The following is a 27213-nucleotide window of genomic DNA, read 5'->3' as shown; positions in this document are numbered from 1 at the left end:
AAGGTGTCTAGCCAACAGAAAGGTCTATCCAGTCCAGCTTGCCAACCTTGCCCTAATAGCCAAGCTATTCAGCAAGTCCAGATGTGTCTAGCCAACAGAAAGGTCTATCCAGTCCAGCTTGCCAACCTTGCCCTAACAATCAGGCTATTCTGTAAGTCTAAGGTGTCTAGCCAACAGAAAGGTCTATCCAGTCCAGCTTGCCAACCTTGCCTTAACAATCAGGCTATTCCGTAAGTCTAAGGTGTCTAGCCAACAAAAAGGTCTATCCAGTCCAGCTTGCCAACCTTGCCCTACTAGCCAGGCTGTTGCCCTCTGACAGCAACAGTTTGTTTGGTGATTAAACGCTGCGCTCAGATTACAGACTCCCTGGGTGTAAATATTGGTGCCTAAACACTACATCTTCATTAATTTGTAATAGACATTTTGTAATGAGGTGTTACAGGAGCGATAGAAGCTTGGCGGTCCCATCAGCTCCAGAGGAGGACCTCCCTTCACCGTACAAAGATAGAGACAGAAGGGGTACAACACATGTAACAGGATAGACTCCTCCTGGAGTAGTTCAATCAACATACAATACCTGCTATCACCAAGTCACACCACAAAATAGTCTTCACACCAGCATGGAACATTTCAATCCATACATTCTAACATACACCAACATCTATCAACCTGCACCTAAGAACAATCTTTATTTATTAACATCATCAAGAATTTTATTCCATATCTATATTTTCAAATATTTCAATCCATAACATATACTTTTCCATGATGCCCAAGTAACACCAAAGAGTTGTTTTAACATCAACATTCAACAGCATCAGATTTTTCCCTTTTAAAAAAATACTAATATTTAATTATTTTTTCTTATTCATGAAATTGAGAAGATTTTTTTTCCAGATATTTCTTAACATTTTCTTCAGGTTGGTAAGAATGGATTATTAACCAGTTAAATGTTTATGTGCTAGTCGTTCGGGATGAAGGTGATGTATCATACTAGTCATTGAAACATCATTAATAAACTCTTCACTGGTTGTGCTAAATGAACCTTTATATATAATATCTTTTTCAAACTTTTCCTTATGAAATCTGAGTACGAAATTCAGTTTCGAAGTACACTAAAACGATGGACCCTGCCTTAGACACATTGCGTGGGGCGAGATGCATATTGTAACATGCTCCTAATGCTGAGAACAGGTGAAGAAATACACACCACTGCCTGTGTGTAATGCTACTAACCTACATACACCAACCACAGTTACCACAAAAAACCTGTGCTACCTTTTTTTCACACTGAGGAATGTAATGGACCATAGTAACAGTAATCTGCCTGGGTCTGCTCATCTGGCTCTGTTTTTCCTTTCACCCTCAACTACCCTTCATAACAAATACAGCTCTGCAAATTCCATACCAGCACTCTATATATATTCAGCCAATAGGTTTGTTACAAGTATATTGTTGTGATATTCTGATAGCTTTAACTCATTCACCCCTGCACATCTAAACTGGACTTGCCCAGTCTTTGATTTGGTAAGGTTTAAATGTGATTGTAGGGGTGAATGGGTAAAATACATGAAAATCACTGGTTGTTTTGTCTTGCCGTTATCACCAAGCAAATTCCAATTCAATTGCTTACTGGTTTGTATTACATAACACTACCGCACCGTAATTTACAAAACTTCGAAGATTTCAATATCTAATTCCTCTTTCTTCCCCCCNTCAACTTTAAAGTGGGGGCTGTCTCTCTCTCTCTCTCCCACCCCCCACCCCAACCTCCATTCCCCAACTCAAGTACACAGAACAACCTCCTTTACTGTTCTCTTTCCCTCTCCCATCCTCCGACTCAACTTAAGTACACAGGCCTCGATCATTTCCATCCTGTCTACCCTACTCCCAACCCCAATGCCCGATCACCTCTATTCCCCAACTCAGCTGAAGTACAAAGTACACACAACTTCCTCCCTTCCATCCTACCCCCCTCTCATCCACAAACTTTCACATAAGAAGATGAAATGACTTCTACACCTAGATAGGTGACCAACTTTCTATCACTCTATGCATATAATCAAGAGGCCCAATAGGCCTGATCATTTATTGAAAACTTTAGTACATCAAATTTCATCCATTTCACACCGAAAGCAATTTATCTGGCTTCATGCACTGTAGTCGTCTATCACTATCTGGCTACATGCACTGTAGTCGTCTTCCACTTCTCTGGTATGTGGGTTTCACCATAATTCAAAGGAGGTCGAATTTTAATTCTGGCATATTCACAGCTTCAAAGGAACAATTGTCCACCAAACATGGTATACCTCCTAGAAGACCCACCATCTGACCAAAGTTAGCATGTGTTTTACGATTTCCTAATTAGTGTTGGCAGTATGTACGGTATAATTAATGCCTTCATCGTTATGTTCTCACCGTATCTCCCCTTCTTATCCTCTCGAGTGGGTACTTACATCTAGGAGTGAGGTTTGTAGTAACAAATATACAGGGCTAAACACCAAAGTCACTCATTCCAATAGTATAAGGCAACACTTTTGTTTTTAAATATCTAGGGTAATTTACAAGTAAAGGAAGTATTTTACTTTAAACATGTTACATTTAATTGATGATGGATAGCTTTATCTCCAAGCACATAAATAAAAAACATAAGATATCTTTTTTGATATATACATATATTTTTGTATTGATTGGGACACATGGGTATTTGATTTGTAGGGGGTGGAACATTGACAAGACTGAGATAATGTCAGGATAATCTTCATGATGGAAGCATTTATGTTTTGTCAATCACATAAATGGAGTCTTGATAATCCAGACACCTTGGTTTTCAAATTTAGAAACAACTGTATTTATCAGAACAGTTTATTACAGCATATATGGGCTAGATAGTGGGATAACAAGATTTTGTGTTAGTTCATCTTGAAAATTGGTTACAAATTCAACAATATGGCATTTAATTTGTCCAATTTAAACAATTAAACAAACAGTATGTGATATATTAGTCAATAAAGTGAGCTCCTTTTACAAATTTGAATTGTTACAAACCAATCAATTAAAACTAAATAGCGGAAATAAACATTTACGCTAACAGAGTGACTTACAGTAGACTATAAATGATGTATACTTCACTCTGTCTGTCAGACGATTCAATTGTAAACATGGTGCTTTAGTGCAAAGCCTAAACCAATTTTTTTTTTAAATCTACAAAAGTTTCAGAACCTTTTTATTACGATCCACCACAGGTGGTGAACTGGTATATGTATGTCTAGATCCACCACAGGTGGTGAACTGGTATATGTATGTCTAGATCCACCACAGGTGGTGAACTGGTATATGTATGTCTAGATCCACCACAGGTGGTGAACTGGTATATGTATGTCTAGATCCACCACAGGTGGTGAACTGGTATATGTATGTCTAGATCCACCACAGGTGGTGAACTGGTATATGTATGTCTAGATCCACCACAGGTGGTGAACTGGTATATGTATGTCTAGATCCACCACAGGTGGTGAACTGGTATATGTATATCTAGATCCACCACAGGTGGTGAACTGGTATATGTAATGCCTAGATTTGATTGAAAATAAAAGTTTGAAGCTTTGCTCTGCTGTGTCAGCCAAGCCTTAAATTGATAAGAAACAGGATGAATGGGAGATATAAGAATCCGTTCTGTACATGCGAGAGGGTAGTGTATATAAACAGAAATCTGTAATAAAAGACGTTACGCGAGATAAATAACCGGAACTTATTGAAGAAGTGGAGCCTTTTTTGTGACATATATAGATGTATGATATCTTCATCCAACTTTCTTCTCTAGTTAGAAGATAGTCAACTCGAAGATTTATAAATGTATTATTTTGACCTACAAAGCACACCCTGACTTGAGGTTGATATATATGGGACATATATTAATGTTGTTGTTTTCCATCAAGTGTGTGTATGACATCAGATTCAATGAAATGTGCGTGAAGTGGCATGGGAATATTCTGTAGTCGCCATCACAGTGGCACCACAGGAACAAAACATTACTCAGAGATCAGGGCGTCTTTCGTGTAGACAGAATTTTTTATTAGAATTCTCACACTCATGGTGTCACGATGCAGAAAGGAAAATGATGTGGGGGAGAGGGGTAAGAGGTGGGCGAGATATATATATGAAAGTCAGGGACAGGTTGATGATTTCTCAACAAGTGAATAAGGGGGAGGGGGATAAATGTTGATACACAGAAATGAAGAGGAAAGTCGGAATGGAGGGAGGGATGGGAATGGAAGAGAGATGGGGGGGGGNGTCAGGGACAGGTTGATGGTTTGCATGATTTCACAAATAGAAAGAAAGAGGAGGGGCATAAAAAGGAGGCAGAAAGGAAGAGGAAAGTGGGGATGGTGATGGGGGGAGGAGGGGTGCTGATGAGGGGAGGGGGACAAGTTAGTCAAAGTGATGTTTTACAGAGTTATATAACAATAAGATAACACAAATCCCCAATACACAAACTGTCTCCACCCAAAGTAACCCAACACCACCTTCCTGCCTTTCTGTTAAATAAACAGCCCCGTCCCTCTTCCCTCTGAACCGTATCTCACATCTCACTGGCCTGCCACCAATGACAAACACTATGTCAGGCTGTTGTACAGGGAAAGGGCAAGTCGGGGAAACTGTGGACAGATGTGTGGCAAAGTACATAGATCAACAGCATGGATTATATCACAATGAGATAACATGACCTCTGTAACTTGACCTCTGACTCATGTAACTTGACCTACGGAATACAGACTCCTCCTTGGATTGCACTTTTCTTCGCCCCAGTCCCATCTCTCATCAAGTAACTTGAACATGTTTGTAAAACACACATATGCCCCACTCCCACTTCAATGAAAATGGAACTTAATGCAAAGTCTAACCTAAGTCAGTGATGTGGAAAACTTAGGTCACAGTGTTTGTAAATCACAAATATGCCCCCATTACCACTTCTATGAAACAGAACTTCAAAAGTCAACGATGTGGAAAATTTAAGTCACAGTGACCTATATTTGATAACTGATGTAGTACTTCTCAAGACAGATCCAAAAATATAGTTTGATGACTTTTTAAATTTCAATATTTAGAGTTACGGAACGAGATGCAATCAAGATGTTTTACATGACAGGTGGACAGATCCGGGTAAAAGACAAGCACTTATGCTCCCTCCGCTATGTTCCCCGGGACATACAAGGGGCCTAAAAATATGGGGATCTAGCAATGTATGACAGAAGCTTGGATGCTGAACGTCAGATCGTAGTCAGATATTAAAGTAGTAAGACTACATCACAATAACTTGTTTTGATAACAGTGCATGTGACCTAAATTCCCACACATTCCTTTATCCCCCAGCTCCAGGAAGTATCATGATCGTAATCAGGTTTCACATTGACACTTACGACAAAATCTGTTGGAATATTACATAAATATTTTGTGTTTACAATTAATGAGATTTCCCTGACTCAGCAGAATTTCAACCGCTGATGGTTTTATCGGTACTTGTTTGTTCCCCTGGTATATCCAACAGTAGATCATTATTTTCCTCGAAACAACATGCATATATACATGAGAAAGGATTCTAAAACAGGAATACACGCTGTTGTATTGTTCGGTTTCGTGAGTCACATTGGTTCATCTGTGTCTTATACAGTATTCGTCATGTAGAGATAACAGCTTACAAACAAAAAATGATACATCTCCTCAAAAATTAGTTTACTTATCCTCAGTTTATCTTTTGACAAACTAGAAAACACTGATACACTCGATGAATTATCATGTGATATTCACTGACCATATTTATCCTGTAATAAGCCCAGGGGGTCTGGGGAAGCAACACATAATTTCTGACTCAAAGTTGGCTTATATTGGATAACAAAAAAAGCAATAGTAGGCATATTAACTGGACTACAATAGATATGGATGGGCTTATTACCAGGCATGGGCTTATTGTTCAATAAATACGGTAGCTACTTTTAGATCCAGATGTAGCAAGAACTTATAGACATTCCGGCAGCAAGTCACATTCAGGTTTGTGTGTATCAACATAACAAACATCCTTACATTCTATGTTTTTAAACCATTATCACCAATGCAAAAGAATATCTATCAAATAATATAAATATGTTCTTTTCTGTAAGGTGAAATGTTTATCAACACATGCTAGCTAACAAGCCTGAAACCATCACTTCACAAATAATAAGGACTCTCGTTTTTTTCTTCTGTAACCGAAAAAAGTATAGAACTGTTAAAATAAGTAGGTGATAAGCAGTGTTATCAGGCGAAGATCTACAGCTCGGATTTAAATCAGTGACATCTTGAACTAATAACAGTTGTGTTTTTACGCAACACACAAATAGTCACAAATTCTATTTATACTATTGCTAAGGATATCAGGCGAGTTAGATTTCTCTGATGAAAATCTATTATTAGCGCCTCGTGATAACACCCCCTCTATGATGGGCCACACTTGTGAATGTGTCTTCAGGTTGATTTTCTCTTCTAGTCTTCAATAAAAGCAATTTACAATTTTTTCCTTCATGCTCTTCAAAGAGACTTTTCTTTTTCACTTTTAAATAGCATTGTTGTTCTCAAAGTGCAACATGCTATTGCATCGTCACTGGATCACTCCCACTGCTCCGAAAATGACACAGTTTTTCCATTCTCTAGAATTCTTCACGAAAAAACATCCTGGAACTATAACCACAGAAACACTCTAAGTGCCACTTCAAATCATTTCTGAATGTATAACGTTCTACGCAATGACTGCCATTGGAGAAAAATATCATTTTTATCCATCACAGCTACACAGAGAAGGTAATATGACAATACGAATGCAAAGGTCCCACATACAGTTATCTGATTTCTATAATGACCTGCTATTTTCTGTATGGATTTGTGTTTTTATTGTCATGTTAATAACAGTAACTTTCCACTTTAAGTATAGCCTTGGAGATTCCTACACTTTATTGTCAAGCCTCCCTGTTAAATGTGCCCCAGTTTCGCTACCAGCCCTTAAGAACAACCTCCCTGTTCCCTCCCTAATAACAGTGTTCTGGTAAGTGCAAAGCTTATTTTTCCATCTTCAAATAACTAGCCACGATTCCATCAGTGCAACTATTTTGTTCGTTTCACCTTCCCGTGCACTTCCCCCTTTTTCTCCTCCACCCAATCTCCGTGCCATCTTTTCTAAATCCTTCTTCCCCCTCAAACCACAGTGTTCTGGTATTACGGTATTACTACAATGGGAATTTGCCAATTTTCGAAACTCGATAAACAAGCAAAGCATTGCATGCTTCCTGGTAGCCGGGAGGATTTGAAAAATAAAATGCTCACCAAAGCCAACAGTTTAAACAATCCAATTCTATTTACACTGTCTGTTCACAAACAAGAAGGAATCTTCAATTTCTTAGAAGCATAAAGAAATTCCAAATGTTGTATACAGAAGCAGCCAAAGTAATACAATCGCCTGTGTAAGTGTTAGATAAACAAACCTTGATTTAATCAAGCACGGTTTTAACTTCCCCAAAGACTAGATTTTTGCAGAGGAATTCAATACATTGAAATCTAAAAGAGAACTTCGAAAAGTTTTTCACAAAGTGATTTTTTTTAGTCGAGACCAATCATCATGGAGCCATATGTTTGGCAGCCTTCAACCAAATTGAAATTGAAATCCAACAGAAACAGGGCATGTTACTGTGATGTAAAGATTCAAATGAAATCAACTTCATTAGTTTGAAAAAGTGTTAAAGGAAATGACATTTCTCCAGTAAAGTAAAAAAAAATATCTGACTTCCCCAATCTTTGATTTGGTAAGGTTCAAATGTGACTTTAGGGGTGAACGGGCTCAGTAAAAATGAGATTTTTGTTTAAATATTTTCCAACTCCTGAAATAAATAATGCTAACTAATTGTTCTGTAATAAGCATAAATAACCCTCTTCCCATAACTTTAAGTCAACAGATTATGTGTTGGCCCTCTGGGCTTATTGCGGGACAAATACGGTAGTCCTGGTTCAATGACTGGCCCTTACTGCTTTGTTTACTAAGGGAGTTACACATCTCAAAGCCAGAAAATATACCCCTACACATTTAAGTCATTAAACCTAGCTGCAACGAAAAAAAATCTGTTTGAAATTACCAAGTGTTAGCAGTGCCTTTTTCCAGTAGCGTAGACGTAAGCTGGAACCTTTGGTATGATTACCTATGGTGCACGAAACCCTATAACACAATTGTACAGACTCGGACTGTATTACGGTAATTAGCTAACTATAGCATCGTGTGCATCTTGATTGAAATAATTAGCTACATATTGTACATTCCTTTTGTTCCAGAAGGAATTTTCCTTTACATGTACCGATTGCTAAATGGTGATTTTCAGGCTTATCTGATGGTTTGAGCAATGGACGTTTAATTGGCAGAGGGTATATAAATATAGTATGTACAAGGAAAAAATCTTTTGAAGAAATACAAGATTTTTAAAGATTTTTGAAAAATGTTAAGGGATTTTCAGTTTTTATGTAGCTTTATATATTTATAGAATAGATATAATTTTTAAATGATGGTATATTTCATGATTCTTCAAAACACAGAAGATATGTCTTGAAATTCTTGTTATATATATTATTGCATTGAAAATGCTGTAACATGGAAAACAAAAGCAAAACATATAAATGAAAAATAATTCAATTTATATTTTAAAGATGCAATGAAATTGATGAACACGAGATTAATCTCAAATTCTTAAAGAACAAGCGGAAATGAAGAACATTGACCGTATCTTTGACATGAAATCGTTGATTTATATGAGCTAAAAGAACCAAAGATCATTTCTGTTACATCAAATTCTGAATTTAAAATAACTAACAGAATTGAAGAACATTGACCCTATCTTTGACATGAAATCGTTGATTTATATGAGCTAAAAGAACCGAAGATCATTTCTGTTACATCAAATTCTGAATTTAAAATAACTAACAGAATTGAGGAACATTTACCGTAAACATGATATCTATAATTTGAAAGAGCTAACAGAATTAAAGAAAACTTATTATAAACATTAAATCAGCCAACAGAAATTGAAGGGTAAATTAAGTCCTCAATTTAAAAGAGCTTACAGAATTGAAGAACATTTACGATAAACATGAAATCTGCAATTTAAAACAGCTAACGAAACTAAAGTGAGTTTACCGTAGATTAAAATCTAATCCTCTGGTCCACTTGATAATTGATTTTCAGGGTTGCTCTGACATAACCTATTTGTGTACCCAGTAAATACAAATAACAATTTAACATGTCCCTGTGACTATCAGGGACAGTTAATTTTGTAGTCTGGTACATATTCACCTGTCCAGTCTAGTCAATAATATTACAGTCAACTTCTATGGTCCCAGTACCCACCTGTCCAGCCTAGTGGTCAATATGCTATGGACCCAGGCTGTCATGTATACAGACTGATACAGTAAATAGCTCCATATATCTTTCTACCATCACAGAAGAAGAATATCCCTACACCCACATATACAGCCACTCTATCATGGCTATTAAAGCTGGTCAGTGTCCTTATAAATGATCCAGTATAATTTACACTAAGTCTCCACTTTCATCTTAGACAATGAAGGTTAAATAGTTATTATAAGACAGGAAAATATGACTTACAAACCTTTTGTTATAATTTAGTCTCTTGCAAAACAGTTGATATTTGGGATACAATGTCAATATTTTGAAAAGAACTTATCCAACAAACTTGTGTATTGTGCAAATTTCTTTCTGAAGCATTAATATGCTTTGTTTTAGACTGGCCCCCATCTCTAGGATATCGAATTATTTAGAAAAAATAGACTCTTTTAATTTTGATCACTTGAATATCTGATCCTAAGTTCTCAAACTAGGGGGAAATAAGCTAGTAGTAAAATGAAGCTGAGAAATTCTTCATAAAACTGGTAGCCAGTCGAGCTTTGTTTAGAAGTACATACTTTTCAATTCTACAGCTTCTATATTTTGGATTGTTTTTAGCTTCAGCTTTGCATAAATAAACATTTATTTCACTTTTCCTCAAGTCGACCCACTTCATCCTATAAAATGACTGCTAATTATAGTTACATGTTTAATAATGGGTATCATTTTAGTGGACAGATGGTCAGTTATAACCATCAGGATTGATGGACAATCCCCTTTATACACTACAGAGCCCGTAGGACCCATTCTGTTTACTAACCAACAGCTTTCAAATTACCATAAAATTTGTACTGCTACATACAATAGTGCAAGTGACCATTCAATCAACAATGGGCCGTAATGGTCACTTAGTTGGCTAGGGCAGTACAAGGGTCCTACAAACGGTCATAAATCGTCTGGACTGGACAACACCGTAATGGCAAGTGGCTCTATACGGTAAGTCGTTTCATGGTCAGTCTCAATGAAAGATTGTGAGGCCATTTCATGTCCAGCATTAAATCAAAGGTTTGTGGCCACTTGATGGTCAATCATGACCAATCATGGTCACTACTATGGAAGCTGGTCAGGACACTTATTGGTCAGTAACACAGACAAGTCTATACTACCTGACCATCCCTACTTTCTTCCCGTTCAGCGTCTGGGTATACCTTATTGACTCTAATAGTCATTTCTCCTAGATTAAACCCCCCCCCCCCCCTTCCNTGATCTGATATTCAGAATGACATAAATGTTTAGGGGAAATTCAGGAACATCAGTGTTAAGCTGACCAAGTTCTATGCCTCACCCCCGGGAATATGTTTGATATCTAATAAGACCTTATTTGATATATGTTAACTGACTCTCCTATATAAATTAGGATGTTTTTCTAAGCTTAGAAGTGCTAAGATTGGTATTTTCTTACATGCTGGATGTTTGTCATTTTACATGAAAACGTACTTGACATTGTAAGTAAGGATGGTCACCTAACTGACTGGTCGGCCAAACATTCCCGATAACATCGATGTGCTGCCAGACAACGCAGTTATGAAACAGGAAAGATCGGGACGTTATTCCTGGACGACATTTCAGAACGTTTCATTTTCTGCTCAGACTGATGAGTTGGCAAAAAACAGGGAATGACCTCACAACCTTGTCAAAGACACATCAATAAAGATGTTTACAATCCATTGGCTTCTTTTTCTCTTTTTTGACTCTTTCTATTTTATACCACACCCTCTGGTTCAATTTAGATAGTTCTGTTTCCCTTTAGCAGAAGAGTCAAACATAAGTTACCGTATTTAGTGAGAGAAAATTGTACGATAGAATTACAAACTTTCATGGGAACTTAATTAAAACAACAAAGGTGAAAGATTTTGCTTTAATTTTTATATTATAATGATGCAATAATGGGTACCTCAAAAACCAACACATTTTGTGTTATTGAATTAGTGAATTATTGCCATCAATTTCATTCCGAGATTTTCAGAAAATAACAAATATCTTGAAAAACAATTCCCTGTGATCATACGTTCAAATTAAGATATACTAAAAATGAAGCTTTTTCAAAATTTGAAAACCACTTGATTAAGATATTTTTATTTTAGATTTTATGAATGACTTGTGCTTATGTGGTGAACTACGGTATTAAACATGCCTGTATGTTTGTATGTTTGTTTGGGTAGGTTAGGAGATAAGGGGAACCCTGTTCTAAGTATATATCCCACTGTACTAGGAAACACCATGTTTATTGTTTGCATATTTCTATCTGTACATCTGGGAGGGGTGTGGGGTTTTGACCTCTGTCCTGGACCCATTTATCTTAAAACTGTTCAGCTTAATAATAAATTAACATTTCGATAACATGTGAAATATTTACAAATTTATTGAAGTTCTGTATTGAAAAAGTACATAAAAAGATTTGGAATAACTTGCTGAGAGCAAGGAACACAAAAAAACATTATAAATTTGTAGAAATTAAGAATACTTATCATTTCGGAATTTTGTGTAAATTGTTATGTATGCTGACAATGCTTTGTAAAGCTAACTTATGCTATTGACCTGTGGTACACAGACACTTATATATATATATATATAAACCTATACAGCGATATCTCAACCATTTCCTCAAGAGCAAGCACTCTTTTAGCTACACTATCACTGTCAAAGTGGAATCACAGCTGGGGGGGACATTCTTTCCTATGAAATGGGTCCCTTCTCTCATATCAGGACAGACAACCATGTTTCACTTTCTACTGTCCAACAGGTTTCAGAATCCACTTGGTCAAATATTAGTTTTGTTGAAGTAGCTGGCATGGCACAATGAAAAACTTTTAGATAACAGAGGTGTCCACTATCAGAACAAAGAGGCTAACTATTGTGTCATCAAAACAATTACTTCCAAATCAACAGAAATACCTGCACAAGTGTTCAGTTTTGACTCATTTTAATAAATCTCATTGATTTGATAAAATGATCAGAAAGTAGCACAAGTCTTCCCCACTGAATTGCTTTCTTATAGCAAAATTATTTCACTTGTAATTTTCTCAAAGAAATTACATCACAACTAAAGGAAAATCAAATTACATTTATATGGTTTCAGGGACTTTGATGAATCAGACTCGAACACAATAAATATTCAAAAATAATCATCCAAACATTATATTTCATCTGAAAATTGTTAAATAAAGATTATTATCACGTCACTAGAAATTCCAATACACACGCCAATTAAGGAAATGGCCAAAATGTGTTAAATGCCATATTTATTGGAAGTAAAATAACAATAAGATATGTTGTACTGTAAAACTGAATTGATGTCGGACAGACATCACTAACAAGGTATGTCCACATAATGTAACGTCCTGTCAGTCAATCACACCGGACCGGTCACGTCTGACCATGGTGACCATTACCATAGGAAGAAAACATGACCAAATATCGCTATGACTGACCAAACAATCATACCGAATCAAGGATATTAGGATTTAATACCGCTACAAACTGTCATTTCTGATCATAAAATAAGAATTAACGTCAGCATATATAGTCAGTTTTATTATCGGAAATACTTAGTTGTAGCAATATTAATTAGTATGTAATTGCTTATAGGCTCCAGGCGCCCGACATTACACTGTTACTAAATACACTGGCACTGTGTAACTGTTGGAATAAGAAGGCATTGAGCCAAAACCAATGGATTTTGTTCCCCATAATGTCTCGAAAATCAATTGTATATACCTCGCCGATTCACTACTTTACCATCAAAAAACACGGCCCATACCGAGTCAGGCAGCAGTGACAAAGGTATACCGAGATCGTGTACAAAACCCTAGTAATGTAAAACAATTCATCTGAAAGCTTAGCCCAAATCTGTTTCTTTAAATCACCCCAAAATGTGTTTTTACTGACATGTACATAGAAAGAAATTTGTCCAATGGCTTCTCAAAGTCGGCTCCGATAAAAGCGAGCTTTTCTAATTCAACACAACCAATATACATGTAAATCGATGCATCCCCTATATCAGAGGTTTTCTCCGGTAAAATTACTGTTAAATTGTTCCGTGGGGAGCGTGAAATGTGCCAAACATGTCTTATATTCGTGGCTTACTTGGGCTACACTTTCAAACCAAGCTTACAAACAAAATACATTCTCTGAGTCAGTAATGCAAAAACATCAGAAATTGTGTCAGTCCTGACATCATCATTACGTAATTCAACCAAACATTTTCAAAACTTGGTTTCGTTAAATCTTTTTCTTGTCACAACAAAGCATATGCTCCGACAATCATACTGTTGGTGTTTGAAGGGAAAAAAGCCGAAATTTATTTTGATTTTTTTTTTATTTGCATACCACTGACTTTTCAGTAATCTAAATATTCTGCATTCTCTCCAACACTTTCCATGAACTGTTTACTTCCCTCATATCAATATTTGTGTAAGATGTGTCAAAACATTTAACAACTCTTTTGAAAGGTGTGCAAAAAAGTGGCACATTTTTGTTCTTCTGCATGATTCACCACAAAACCACAATACTTTTTCCCAACAGTGTCACAGTCGATCTACCTTTCCCCCATCGAAATACTTGTGATCTATCAAGCTAGGATGTTAAAGGGTTCCTTAGAAAGCTTCCAACACTCCGACTGTCAGAAACAAAACCCAAAGAGAGTTGGGATTTCAGGAAATTTGTCACCTTGCTCGAATGCAACGCAAAACCGCACTACCTGCTTCGACACCAGTTGAGAGATAGACAAAGTGTGATCACTTTCTCGCGTGTTCTAGAATCAATAGAAATACAGCCCAAACAACCGACTCTCTAAAGTAACAATTTAATCACAGCGTAAGTACGAGAAAAAATATCTGTATAACAATGTTTCCGTTGAAAACAAGCTACATGTTAATTACCCTTGCCGAGCTTTGAATATTCGCGTAATTCCAGGTTTTCCTCCTTTGATGAGGAAAAACAGTTATCTTCATTACTACAGAAACATGTTTCCGCTGATCTGTTTCTCAGGCTATTTACAGGTCAGACTTCTGAAAAAAAATTGGCAGCAAACTGTTCGGAATCTGTTACCGCACTATAGTATCTTCATCTGTATGTATGTGTAAACAATGGTTCATTGAGAACAAGGGCTTTGATTAAAAGTAAACCACTAACCATGAAATGCTAACCTAGGCCGGGAACCTGAGGTCAGATATCAATTACTGGCAGCTTTAAACTAGGTCAGAGTCAAAGGTCATGAACCTCAGGTCATGACTACCAAGGTCATTTACCAAGCTCAAATGCCTGAATTTCTCAGCATAAAAAATAGGCTATAAAGATTACACTTAAAACAGGTTGAAAACGTGTGACTATTCACAGAGGCGTTTGTTTACCAAGGTTTGACATCCTTGCAACAGTAAGGGTCGGGTCATATGACGACAAAGGGAACACAGACTGATTTAAAGGAAAAGCAATAAGGGTGAATCTGAAAATTAGCTCATTCACCCTACATTTTTAATCTGAACTTGCCCAGACTTTGATTTGGTAAGGTTCAAATGTGACTTCAGGGGTGAAACTGAAAATTACGACAAATTGCTATATTGACCATTTTGTTGAATAAATTAGGGCCAAAAATATCCAGGAGTCTTCATTTTGGATATTTTCAGAAGACTCCAATATGTCCAAACTTGTACATGCCTTCGTTGTATAACTGCTTAAGCTACTTTGTAGACATGTCAGTATATAGAAAAGTATGTACCGTATTTATCCTGCAATAAGCCCAGGGTTCTGATACATAAACTCTGATTCAAGATACGGGGCAGGCTTGATATAGGACAATGAAATAGTAGGTGTTGGCATTTCTACTAAATTGTTATGGATATGGGTGGGCTTATTGACAGGCATGGGCTTATTGCCAGATAAATATGGTATAAAGAGGTACTTACATTTTGACGTCGGGTGGCGGGTCCCATACACACTCCCCCGTGGTGAGGTTCGCATACATATGCTCCTTGGTCTTCGGCTCGATAATCTCCACCCATTCCCATCTTCAAAGACAAAATGGAAATAAAATTCAATGATTTGCAAATAATTCTGAAATCAGACCATTTTTTTGTCTGTCAACTGTGTTTCTGAGAAAGTTGTACAAATTCTACAGCCAATGGTTAGGCCCATACAAGGGAATACACAGGGGTTTCATAATAAGCAGTGGTTGATTTTAATGTGGCTCTAACTTGATTTACCTCAAAATCAATTGCTGAAGACAATGTTTATGAAGTGTCTTTTTATAACCTGCAAACGAATCAATGAAAGTTAGACAAACATAACAACAAGCTATCACAAGCAGAAGGCATTTGTCTCACATAATGTTCATATCATATCTGAAAAACTGGATATTTTTCTTGGAAATACTTGCTTCCTGATTTCCTATCAGGGTAACAATTGTCATGATGCTGGTGTAAAATATTGTTTTATGAAGTCATGATTAAGAGACTGACCAATGAAATCTTGTCGAGGTTATTACCCTCATATGTGTTATATTCCCAAGACACAAAAGTAAAACTAAAAACAAACTACGGAAATCCTTGGATTTAAAATGATCAGATAAAATGATTAGATAAAACACATACACACATACACATATTTTTTACACAAATTTTCTTGAAGTTTTGATTTAAAGATTGGGACATCACTTATAATCCTCAATTTCCTGGCAGCCAAATTTGGCAATCTGCAAGGAGTACAACGTGTGAGTTGTGTCATCAGTGAAGGATTAGAGGAAAGGTTGTTTCAATCCTTGATAAATCAATTTCAGAACATTGTCTGAAAAAAAATATGGAAATGAAAGCTTCAACATGCAAGTGTCTCATTATTCCGCAGAAATTAATTTTGCAGACAGCAACAGATTTTTTAAAAGTAAATTCCATATTGTTAAACACTGCGATCGGAATATTGTTCTGCATTCTCATAAATTTTTACTGCTCAAGTAATTGAAATTCACAACATCTATCATAAAAGACACTTGAAAAAGTTTTTTTACAAGATAAAATTTCCTGACATTCCTAATTTTTCATCATTAGCAACATCATTAGGTTTTACAGAAAATCTTGCTATTTTTCTTTCTAAAAAAAAACCAGCACTTTCTATCCATCACTTTGATCTAATCATATACCCTCGATGACAATCGATCTCGTTTGTCAAACAGACTAAGCAATATCTCAACGATTCTGTAGAAATTTATTAATTTTGCTGTATGAGGAACAACTGTATTATTCATCCTTGAATGTAATTTCTTTTTGTAGTCATCTTTATAGATATATGCCATTTCCTAGAACATTTCCCGGGTATACGACTAATGGTAATGATAGCCATTAAGCTGGTCCTTACATCGGTTCCTATTGATCGTGCTAAACAGGCACTGTTCCCGCAACAACAGTACTTTCGTTTTCTGTTTATCAGACTAGACTATAGAGAAAAAAATCGAATATCTATTTCTTACATTAAATCTATCTTTGATCAATGGTGAAGTGGCAAGCCATTGAAAAAACATTGAAAGCTCGTTACGAAAAACTAGAGTAGGCTACATGATAGCCGGAGGTATTTTGTATCATACAATATTATCTTACATGCTTTTAACATCACCTCTTATCTTTAATAATCAGCTATGTATATCAATATCATGTTCAATGTTTTAAAACCATTATAAATAAAAAATACTGGAGACAGAAACATTTTTGTTGTCAGGAACATTTCTGATGTTATATGTATTATATTAAATTTCCTGGGGTTTCAGACAGGGCGGTACCATAATGGAAGCATTATCCCTGGATGAGGGGAGACCGAAAGGGTTAGAATTTAATCAATATTCCAAGTAAATTCTTGGAATCTCTGACAAGGTATATTTGAACATCAACTCTTTATCTGCCCTAGACATCACGTCAGCGAATCTCCATAACGACCATATTTAGATGTGTAAGGCGAAACATTCGGGCATGAAATCCAAATGTTTTCGAGACATTTTTCTTGTCCTTTTGACTGGAAAGGTGAAATAGAGCACAACGCATGTCATAATATGTCTGCTCCGACTTCTTATCTGGTAACACACTAACACCTTTGACGTGTTCCAGAAAAGCTGCCATTCCGAAGACATTATCTGAAGATATTATCCGTACCAGCAGTCCGAGGAACTTTAGACCTCGAGACTGATCTGTTCAGGCAGATAACCCTGCTCCTGGGTCAAACAAAGATCTACATCGACATATATGTGGTTGCTCTAGACTTCAATGATTGGTTCTGGAAAGCGAAACTCGTCCTATAACTGTAAAATTCATTGAAATCTACTGGTGTGTCAATTGATCATGCAAAATTCATCAGCATATCACTGCATATATACTTCATATGATCATTTTCATGGTGCTGCCACTACTATTCTTGCAAAAATTAAATATGCTTCAAATGTTTCTGTGACAACTAAGCTTTAAATGTTCCTGTGACAATTAATTAAACCTCAAACGTTCCTGAGATAACTTATTAAAAGCTAAAAATGTTCCTGTGAAAAAAGTGACTAAGCTTCAAATTTTTCTGTGACAATTAATTAAGCTTCTCATGTTCCTGGGACAATTGATTTAACCTCAAATGTTCCTGCAACAGTTAAGCTTCAAATAATCTGTCACAATTAATCAAGCTTCAAATATTCCTTTTACAATTAATCAAGCTCCAAATTTCCTTTGACATTGAATTAAATCTCAAACATTCCTGTGACAATTAAGTAAGCCTCAAATGTCTATGTGACGATTAATTTAGCTTCAAATATTCCTGTTACAATAAGCTTCAAATATTTCTGTGACAATTAATTTAACTTCAAATATTCCTGTTACAATCAAGCTTCAAGTATTTCTTTGTCATTTAGTTTAGCTTCAAATGTTCCTGTTGCAATTAAGCTTCAAATATTCCTGTGACAGTTAATTAATTTAGCTTCAAATGTTTCTGTGACAATTTATTAAGCCTCGAAATGTCCTCTGACAAGAAGTGACGAATTCAAACCTGCTTTTATCTCCTTTGCGGTTTCTTTAAATGTTTGCTGACAAAAATCTCCATGTCCATGTCACTGCAACCACACTAAATTGACGTCATTTTATATGGTGAGGTCGCTGAACTTTATAATATCTTACGCATTACGTGTTATACACAGATAATGCACGTTTACAGTTCAGGTGTTATGCTTATACAATTATACAATTTGCAACATTTAATTTACAGTAAACTATTCATTTTTTTCATACTTTTACTTACATAGTTTCTCAATAACGGAGAGGAAGTATTGCAATCCGGTTTAAAAAATGCTTATTATGTAATTGATAATCAAAATGAGCTCAACAAGTTAACTGGCAATTTTACAATTCCGACATATTAATTGATCTTATTAAAAACAGAAATGGAATCAGTTGCAATCATAATCATTAAAATTTCAGACAGATTAGTGTTTAAAATGTCAGATTTTTTGATGATCAAAATCTTGAAGGTCAGTGAACTTGAAAATGCTATAATGAAAATGTGATGTTAAGTGATAGGAAATGTTTTTTTAACACAAGAAACACGTGGATCCTTTAAGGAAGGGGTGTCTGATTACTCTCCTAGAGCTAGTTCTCTTAATTCTACACATGTTTAACATTTATACGCGAGCTGATAGTTCTGCACTGTAACCCCAGACATGACAATACTTAAAGCTGAATGAACACCTCCAGCATATACAGTAAAATCATCTTATATTGCCATCATGTGTCCCGCAAAGTTTTGGCATTATAAAGAGATCAGTGGTTCAGATGAGAGATGCATGAAGGTACAGCAATATAACGTTATCTTAGCATTTGTCAATTCAAGATTTGGCATTATAAAGAGGTTTGATGATATAGCAAGAAAAATGTTTAAAAGTAAATTGAAATATTATTTTATTGGCACAACTTGTCTTACCATGTTTTGGTATAATTAAGAGATTTGGCATTATATCCAGATTTGGCATTATATCCAGATTTGGCATTATATCCAGATTTGGCATTATAACAAAGAAAGCATGATTGTTGAGAAAATGGAAAACAGGGACATTGAAATATGTTGGCACTTAGTGAGGTACCATATTTAATAAACGGAGGGCATAATATTAAAAATCTTACAGAATTGAATATTAGGATGAAAGAGAAAACAAGAATTATGCGTAATTATATGTGTCTCCTGTCCCGCTTTGTCAATATAATAAGCATTTGACATAGTACATAAGGAAATGGACCTAAACGCAGAATCATAACATTGATTTTTTTTAAAGTCCAGAATATTCAGGTTTTTATGCGAAAAAGTGCAGAAATCCATGAAATATTTTTAGAGTAGTAGGCTCTACTATCCATGATACATGTATGATTGAAAACCTTAACGTTGTTGTTTTATCTAAGTCCAGAAATTTGAGGTTTTTACCAAAAAAAATGCATAAATCAATGAAACGTTTTTAGTGCAGTAGGCTCCACTACCCATGCTACATCTATGATCGAGGTTTTGTTGGTGTAACTTTGTCAGAAACAGAGTTAAACGCAAAACCTTAACGTTGAGTTTTTTTTCTACGTCCAGAAATTTGAGGTTTTTAGCAAAACAAGAGATCCCAGAGGGATCTTGGCGCCCACCTTTGTACCATCCTCATTAGTTCTTTGTCAGTTCGATCTTTTCTCTTCTTTCCTCTAATCTGTTTGATCGAGTCATGTTAACAGTAAATGCACCTTGAGGTAACTTTTGATCTAAACTTAATACTGATGTGTATGAAAGCCAACCTTCAAAGTGAGTTTGTCATTTCACATATTTACTAGTACAGTACTTAATGTGAAAGAAATAGAATCGATCATTGCAATATGAGAAAGATCTGTTTAGTTCTTCTTTTAATCCATTTTGTTTTTATGATCAGTCTCAAAATATAACCTACACAACGAAGGATCAAGGGGAACCTACATTTAAAATTTGAGAAAGATCCCCCCGTACTTCCCGAGAAATAGCGATAACAAACTTTCACTATCAAAATCCGAGATGGCTACCTGTCGGCCATGTTATTTATCCGATCAGTCTCTAAAATTGCCCTGCACAGCTAGGACCAAGGGGAACCTACATATAAAATTTAAGAAAGATCCCTCTAGTTCTTCCGGAGAAATAGCGGTAACAAACCCACACTATCAAAATCCAAGATGGCTACCTGTCGGCCATGTTGTTTATACGATCAATCTCAAAAGTTGCCCTGCACAGCTAAGGACCAAGGGCAACCTACATATAAAATCTGAGAAAGATACCTCTGGCACTTCCGGAGAAATAGCGATAACAAACTTTTACTATCAAAATCCAAGATGGATGCCTGTCGGCCATGTTGTTTATCCGATCAGTCTCAAAAGTTGCACTGCACAGCTAAGGACCAAGGGCAACCTACATATAAAATCTGAGAAAGATCCCTCTGGCACTTCCGGAGAAATAGCGATAACAAACTTTTACTATCAAAATCCAAGATGGATGCCTGTCGGCCATGTTGTTTATTCGATCAGTCTCAAAAGTTGCCCTGCACAGCTAATGACCAAGGGGAACCCACATATCAAATTTGAGAAAGATCCCTCTAGTACTTCTTGAGAAATAGCGATAACAAACTTTCACTATCAAAATCCAAGATGGCTGCCTGTCGTCCATCTTGTTTATCCGATCAGTCTCTTAAATTGCCCTGCACAGCTAAGGACCAAGGGAAACCTACATATAAAATTTGAGAAAGATCCCTCTAGTACTTCTTGAGAAATAGCAATAACAAACTTTCAATATCAAAATCAAAGATGGCTGCCTGTCGGCCATGTTGTTTATCCGATCAGTCTCAAAAGTTGCACTGCACAGCTAAGGACCAAGGGCAACCTACATATAAAATCTGAGAAAGATACCTCTGGCACTTCCGGAGAAATAGCGATAACAAACTTTTACTATCAAAATCCAAGATGGCTGCCTGTCGGCCATGTTGTTTATCCGATCAGTCTCTAAAATTGCCCTGCACAGCTAAGGACCAAGGGGAAACTACATATAAAATTTGAGAAAGATCCCTTAGGTACTTCTTGAGAAATTCAGATAACAAGAATTGTTTACGGACGGACCACGGACCACGGACCACGGACCACGGACGCAGGGTGATTTGAATAGCCCACCATCAGATGATGGTGGGCTAAAAATACAGAAATCGTTGAAATGCTAGTAAAGAGTGTAATGCATTCAGCTATAACATCCCATGATACACCTATGACCCAAGTTTGGTCGCTCTAGCATTTATACTTTGTCAGAAACAGCCTAATATGTAAGAGCTAAACGCAAAACCTTAACGTTGGGGTTTTTTTCTAAGTCCAGAAATTTGAGTTTTTTACCAAAAAAATGCAGAAATCAATGAAATGTTTTTAGTGCAGTAGGCTCCACTACCCATGCTACATCTATGATCGAGGTTTTGTTGGTGTAGCTTTGTCAGAAACAGAGCTAAACGCAAAACCTTAACATTGTTGACGACGCCGGTGCCGTCGGAAAAGCAACGCCTATGTGTCTTTCCGACATCTGTCTTAGGCGACACACAACCCTAAAACATGATGGCAATAAGCATGGAAGCAGGTGAAATAAGGGACATTAAGGATTCCTGTTCCACTATAGACAAAACACTAAAGAGCTCCACTTTGGTTTTTCATACTGTAGTTTTTGACAGTGGTATGGGAATCCTTAAGTTGAAATGTTACTATTATATTTACACTCATATTTATTAAGTCTGGGCAAGTCCAGTTTTAATATGTAGGGGTGAATGAGTTAAGGACAAGAAATAATTCAAAACAGGTTCTCACCAAATAGTCTGAATCACTGTCGTCTGTTTGTTTTTAATTATCTGTATTTATGTATTTGTACTAACTACAAACAGGCATATAGACCAAGGTTTCGTTTCATTCTTTGACCTTCAGCCGAATAATTTGACCTTGAGGCTAGTAAAGGATACCTTACAATGACAAACAGAGTGATACTGGTGATCATACAGGTCAATGGGAAACAGGAACTAAATATGAAGGGTACGTTCCATGAAATTTCGATATTTTCCCTAGATCTTTCTATATATGATTGATTGGAGGAAAAGAGACGGCCGACGACCTAGGGACTGAACCAGTTACATCCTCCGACATAGCTTTACATCCTTCCGTGCTACACCGCCACACGGTCTGCATGTGCATTGTGCATGTGTATTACAGTCCCAACATAACATAGATATCATACGACGTTTGACAGGTATATAACAAATATGTACTGTCCACATTCAACACTTTATATGGTCATATTATACTGTAAACAAGCTGTAGATGTATGTTTTTATTTACTTCTGGAATCCACTGTATATATATATGCGGAACAAATGTCCGTTTTCTTCCGAGATTAGATGACAACTATAACGGTGATCATGTTTCATCTTTATAGAATTTCTATATTTTTCTCTTTCACTGCGATCACTATTTTAGTCCTACTGTCTTGACAAACCGGTTAATGTGCATAATGTCAGCAGATGGAATGTCAACTTCACTTTAAACCTGTTCACTCTCAATCTTAACAGATAAAATTATTAGAGATAAGTCCTTTGAACATGTACATTTCATTTATCAACTGTTTTTTCCCCCACAACAATCATGATAACAGAGGCTGTACCAAAAACACTGGTCTATTTATTAACAAATTTACATTCAAACACATGCATAGCACCCCTTTTAAGAACATGTACAGGTATAATAACTTCTTATCTTTTTCATTAATATAGATCCTTTTTCGCTTTGCTTTATATTTTGTTCATGTCAAGCTATGTCTATTTACAATGCAATAGAAACACAATCTGCTTCAAACACCTCAAGCACCTTCTGTCCCATTTACCTTACTTACACTTTCCTGCTGCTAACAATATATTGTATTGACATTTTAAATCTGATTTCACAGCCATTTATAGGAATTAAAATTCTTACATAATATAATTTTCAAACTGAATCAAGTAACACGAAGCAAATCTCCAGTAATTTTAAAATCAAGCAATACAAAGCGAATCTCTAGTAATTTAAAATAGGTTATAAATTATTTATCAATGGAGCAAATTACAGCCATTTGATTACAATAGAACTGTATAACAGATATTTAGTGTGCGTGTATACATATCAGATACACATGTAATGCTGTGTCAACTCACATACAATTTATAATTAATTTAAGCATGACAGCATATATATATATAATTTATGAAATGACACTGAGGCCTTACCCATAAGTCCTGGATCGGTGATCTAAGAAATTTCTCAACATATTTTCCTCTTCAGTGTCGGGTTATAATCCAAAAGCCTATTACACTCTCCAATAAAACAACATCAACATGTCGCCATCATACCCCCGTAAGTGTGGACTCATGCTAAGGTACTTCCTGTTTGAACACTAGTATATCTTTGTGTATGTATAGAAAGTGAACGGCAAACTTCACACACACATAGCTTGTCAACTGGGGGTTACCAATCAACTCAAGTAATTTATTAATGAAAATCTCATCGAAAAAGTTTGATAAACAATGTTTAAATAACTTAAGTGGAAAGCTTGTTTCAAAACATGTTTTTTTCACCCTGTAGATATGTCTAGACAATGGGACTTGGCAGATTGGTGATTAAGTCATCGCTGAGTGTGGAAATCTTAAGTTTATTTCCAACCAGCCTTCGATACCCGCACAAGTACTAGACACTGTAAGTGTTATAACAACGAAGACAACAAGTTAATTGGATTTTGTTTTGTTTCTATATATAAATATTTTTCTTCATATTGACAGATAAAATATCTCATCCGCGCACTTTGGCAACAAGGAGCAGCTTGTTTGAATGTAGAAGGCCTTGAAATTGGGATGCAGAAGGCCAGGGAATGTTTGCAGTGTCAGTATTTTATAATCATAAAACATAGAACATTTTCTTCATTTCAATAGTTCATTTCCTGTCTAAGATACATAGGATACATTAGAATGCATATAATGGGATAAATAAATGAAAATAAAAGGGTTGGGGGGGGGNAACTGAATCAAGACCCAGAGCTAGCCCTGTACAGGTTCAGTTAAGAATGAAATATCTACATTTGGGAACATTTATAGTGGTCTCTTAATACAGGTGGTCTCTTAACAGAGGTGGTCTCTTAATAAAGGTTCAGTTAAGAATGAAATCGCTACAATAGGGAACATTTATAGTGGTCTCTTAACACAGGTGGTCTCTTAATAAAGGTTCAGTTAAGAATGAAATCACTACAATGGGGAACATTTATAGTGGTCTCTTAACACAGGTGGTCTTCTGATACAGGTATATTGTCACATTTGCAGGTTTGACTGTATCAATGTCAGAGGCAGGATTTTCCCCCACATTCCTCGGTTCAAAGTTTTGTAACAATAAACTTTGGACTGTACTTGCTTATCTCCCTTTGTGTAAGTTTGTATGATTGTTACCCATGAGTGTTAAACCACCTGTAGTAGATAAGGTGCAGTCCTCTATAATCTGTTCTCCCATAAATGGTACTAAATAAAATCAAACTCCGTCAGAACTCATTAATAGACTTTTTGCCATTTTGATTGTATTCCCCGTGTGATTTCTGTGTACATGCCAGCAGCTTTTGAAGTATAAAACTCAACATGTGGGATGGTTCGATATTGGCATATACGTAATCAGATTGAATCGGTACGATGGTGAGACGTTTAAATCTATCCTATACTGTTTAAAAACTAAATCCTTTCAACAGACATTATATAATCTCTACAAATCTATTCCGGAAAATATTGAATGGGACAAAAAATTGTTTGCGTTATCGGAGAAACGGCACGCAATAACTTAAGTGGCGCAAGTTAAACTTGTAAAACCAGGATGAATTATTCATCTCTAGGGTATGTATCTATATAGTTTACAGTATACATTCTCTCAGACTGTAGGACAAACACAATTTTCTGTCACGCTTAGAATGTCAACATCATTATTCCATTTCAATACAGCGTGGGTCCTGACAATTGTGGCAGCATTGCATTGTGGGACAGGGAGTTCCGGATGGGTTGGAAGCTGGATTTCTTTTATACAGACCTACAATATCCGATACTTGTTCTGTACCCAATTCGATCTCCATGCATGAGGTTTTTGTAATTAAATGCAATCACAATGTATCCTATCCTTGTTGGTTCTGTAATAGGGACAGTAGACTAGAAGGGTTAGCTGGACATATACACACACCAGTCCTGCTCCAACCCAGACGGGATATAGAATTAATCTTTTCCATTCTTATCTCATTCACCCCTACATATCTCAACTGGACTTGCCCTGTCTTTTATTTGGTAAAGTTCGAATGTGACTTTAGGGGTGAATGGGTTAGGGTCCTACATGAAAACTGCTTTCATTGGATGGCCAGTCATCAGTGCATATTAGGTATACCGCCTCAAAGGACATCACTGTGAAACTTCATGAGACAAAACATTGACAATGAAATAGCCTGGTATACCACCATTACATATATTTAAACACACATAAAATATAAGACGACCTAGATCGCTGATTAAGTCAACAAACTCTCAACTCATTCAACCCTGAAATTTCATAATGAGCTATTCAAACCTTTGAACTGGAAGAGGTCAAATGTGTCTTCAGGGGTGAATGAGTTGAATATGCTCACATCCATTTATGCATTAATGCAAATAAACAACATGTTTCTTTCAAACTAATAGATTATAACTAGCTTCTCACGTAAAGTTTATTAAAATGTGTACCATTCTGACCAGTGACGACACAGAATGTTGTTTCTCATTGTAATGGGTCACGTTATCATTCCAACAAATAACAAGACACATTAAGTTCAAGGTTAAGGTAAAAATTTAGAATTAATAATTCAACTTATCAATACAACTTTACATTCAAATTTGTTTTGATATGAATAAAACACCATATCAACTGATCATCAGCTGCAGCCCCCCCCCACCCCCCACCCTATTTATTTGCCAATTCAATTGCCAGCACATATAGACGTCCTTTTTCCAATTCATTGTTTTAAATCTCCCTTTAATTATTGCTGAATACTTTATAATGCCAGGATGTCACTGTCGAAATGGTGGCAGTATAACAGGGTTTTACTGTATATATACATAATGAGAACTCTTTGTTTGTCCAGCTTATCAAAATCATGGAAAACAAATATTTGCAATGCATGACTACAGCCGAGCATACGACAGACAGGGCTGTACTAGCTGTATATTGTCTCATTGACAGAGTAGCTGGACTGGCTCAACCCAGAACCCTATGCATCATTTTCCCAGTGTTTTGAATATGAATCAAGCCCAAGTATAATTGATAATATGCAAATGAAGTGTCTGTCTACGTAGGCCTCTATACTTTCAATGTGCAAGCCAGATCTTTATTATTCAGGAAGCAGTATATTTATATTGTCTGATCATTCATGAGCATCTTCAACACTGACAAATTTTTATGCACCAAGATATCTGACATAAAGGGACTAAGGTTGACATTATAGGGGAGGATTGAGGGGGGAGGGCAACAAGGCTGACAAGAGCATATGTTCACCTATTTCACGCTATAATGATATTGTCAATTTATAGTTACATGGTGGGTTTTTTAATTTTACTTTAATTTCCAAGAAATTTATCTTACAATGTCAAAAATATATTCGATAAATTGACTAAAAGGTTGCATTTTTTGAAGTCTATATCCATAAATCAA

At 36.2% G+C, this 27213-nt stretch overlaps 1 protein-coding gene across 9 annotated transcripts in view; it reads right to left on the bottom strand.

Moving 5' to 3' along the window:
• The window catches only part of LOC110450043 (rho GTPase-activating protein 39-like), a 170690-nt gene that overhangs the window by 109078 nt on the left and 34399 nt on the right, over positions 1 to 27213 (bottom strand). For 7 of the 9 annotated variants that reach the window (XM_021497265.1, XM_021497274.1, XM_021497267.1 and 4 more), the window contains exons 1-2: positions 23745 to 23880; positions 15376 to 15477 (exon numbers count right to left, since the gene is read on the bottom strand). In XM_021497265.1, coding sequence (XP_021352940.1) covers positions 15376 to 15477; positions 23745 to 23785 — 143 coding nt within the window. In that variant the 5' untranslated portion in view covers positions 23786 to 23880. Of the gene's footprint in view, positions 1 to 15375; positions 15478 to 23744; positions 23881 to 27213 lie in introns of those variants that run through there. The other 2 variants (XM_021497271.1, XM_021497269.1) reach the window with 1 other exon arrangement.

Source organism: Mizuhopecten yessoensis, unplaced genomic scaffold (assembly GCF_002113885.1).
Source record: "Mizuhopecten yessoensis strain PY_sf001 unplaced genomic scaffold, ASM211388v2 scaffold4947, whole genome shotgun sequence".
In the NCBI taxonomy this organism is placed as follows: Eukaryota; Metazoa; Mollusca; class Bivalvia; order Pectinida; family Pectinidae; genus Mizuhopecten; species Mizuhopecten yessoensis.
Note: the sequence above shows the minus strand (reverse complement) of the source record. Positions and strands in the feature narration are given on the sequence as shown.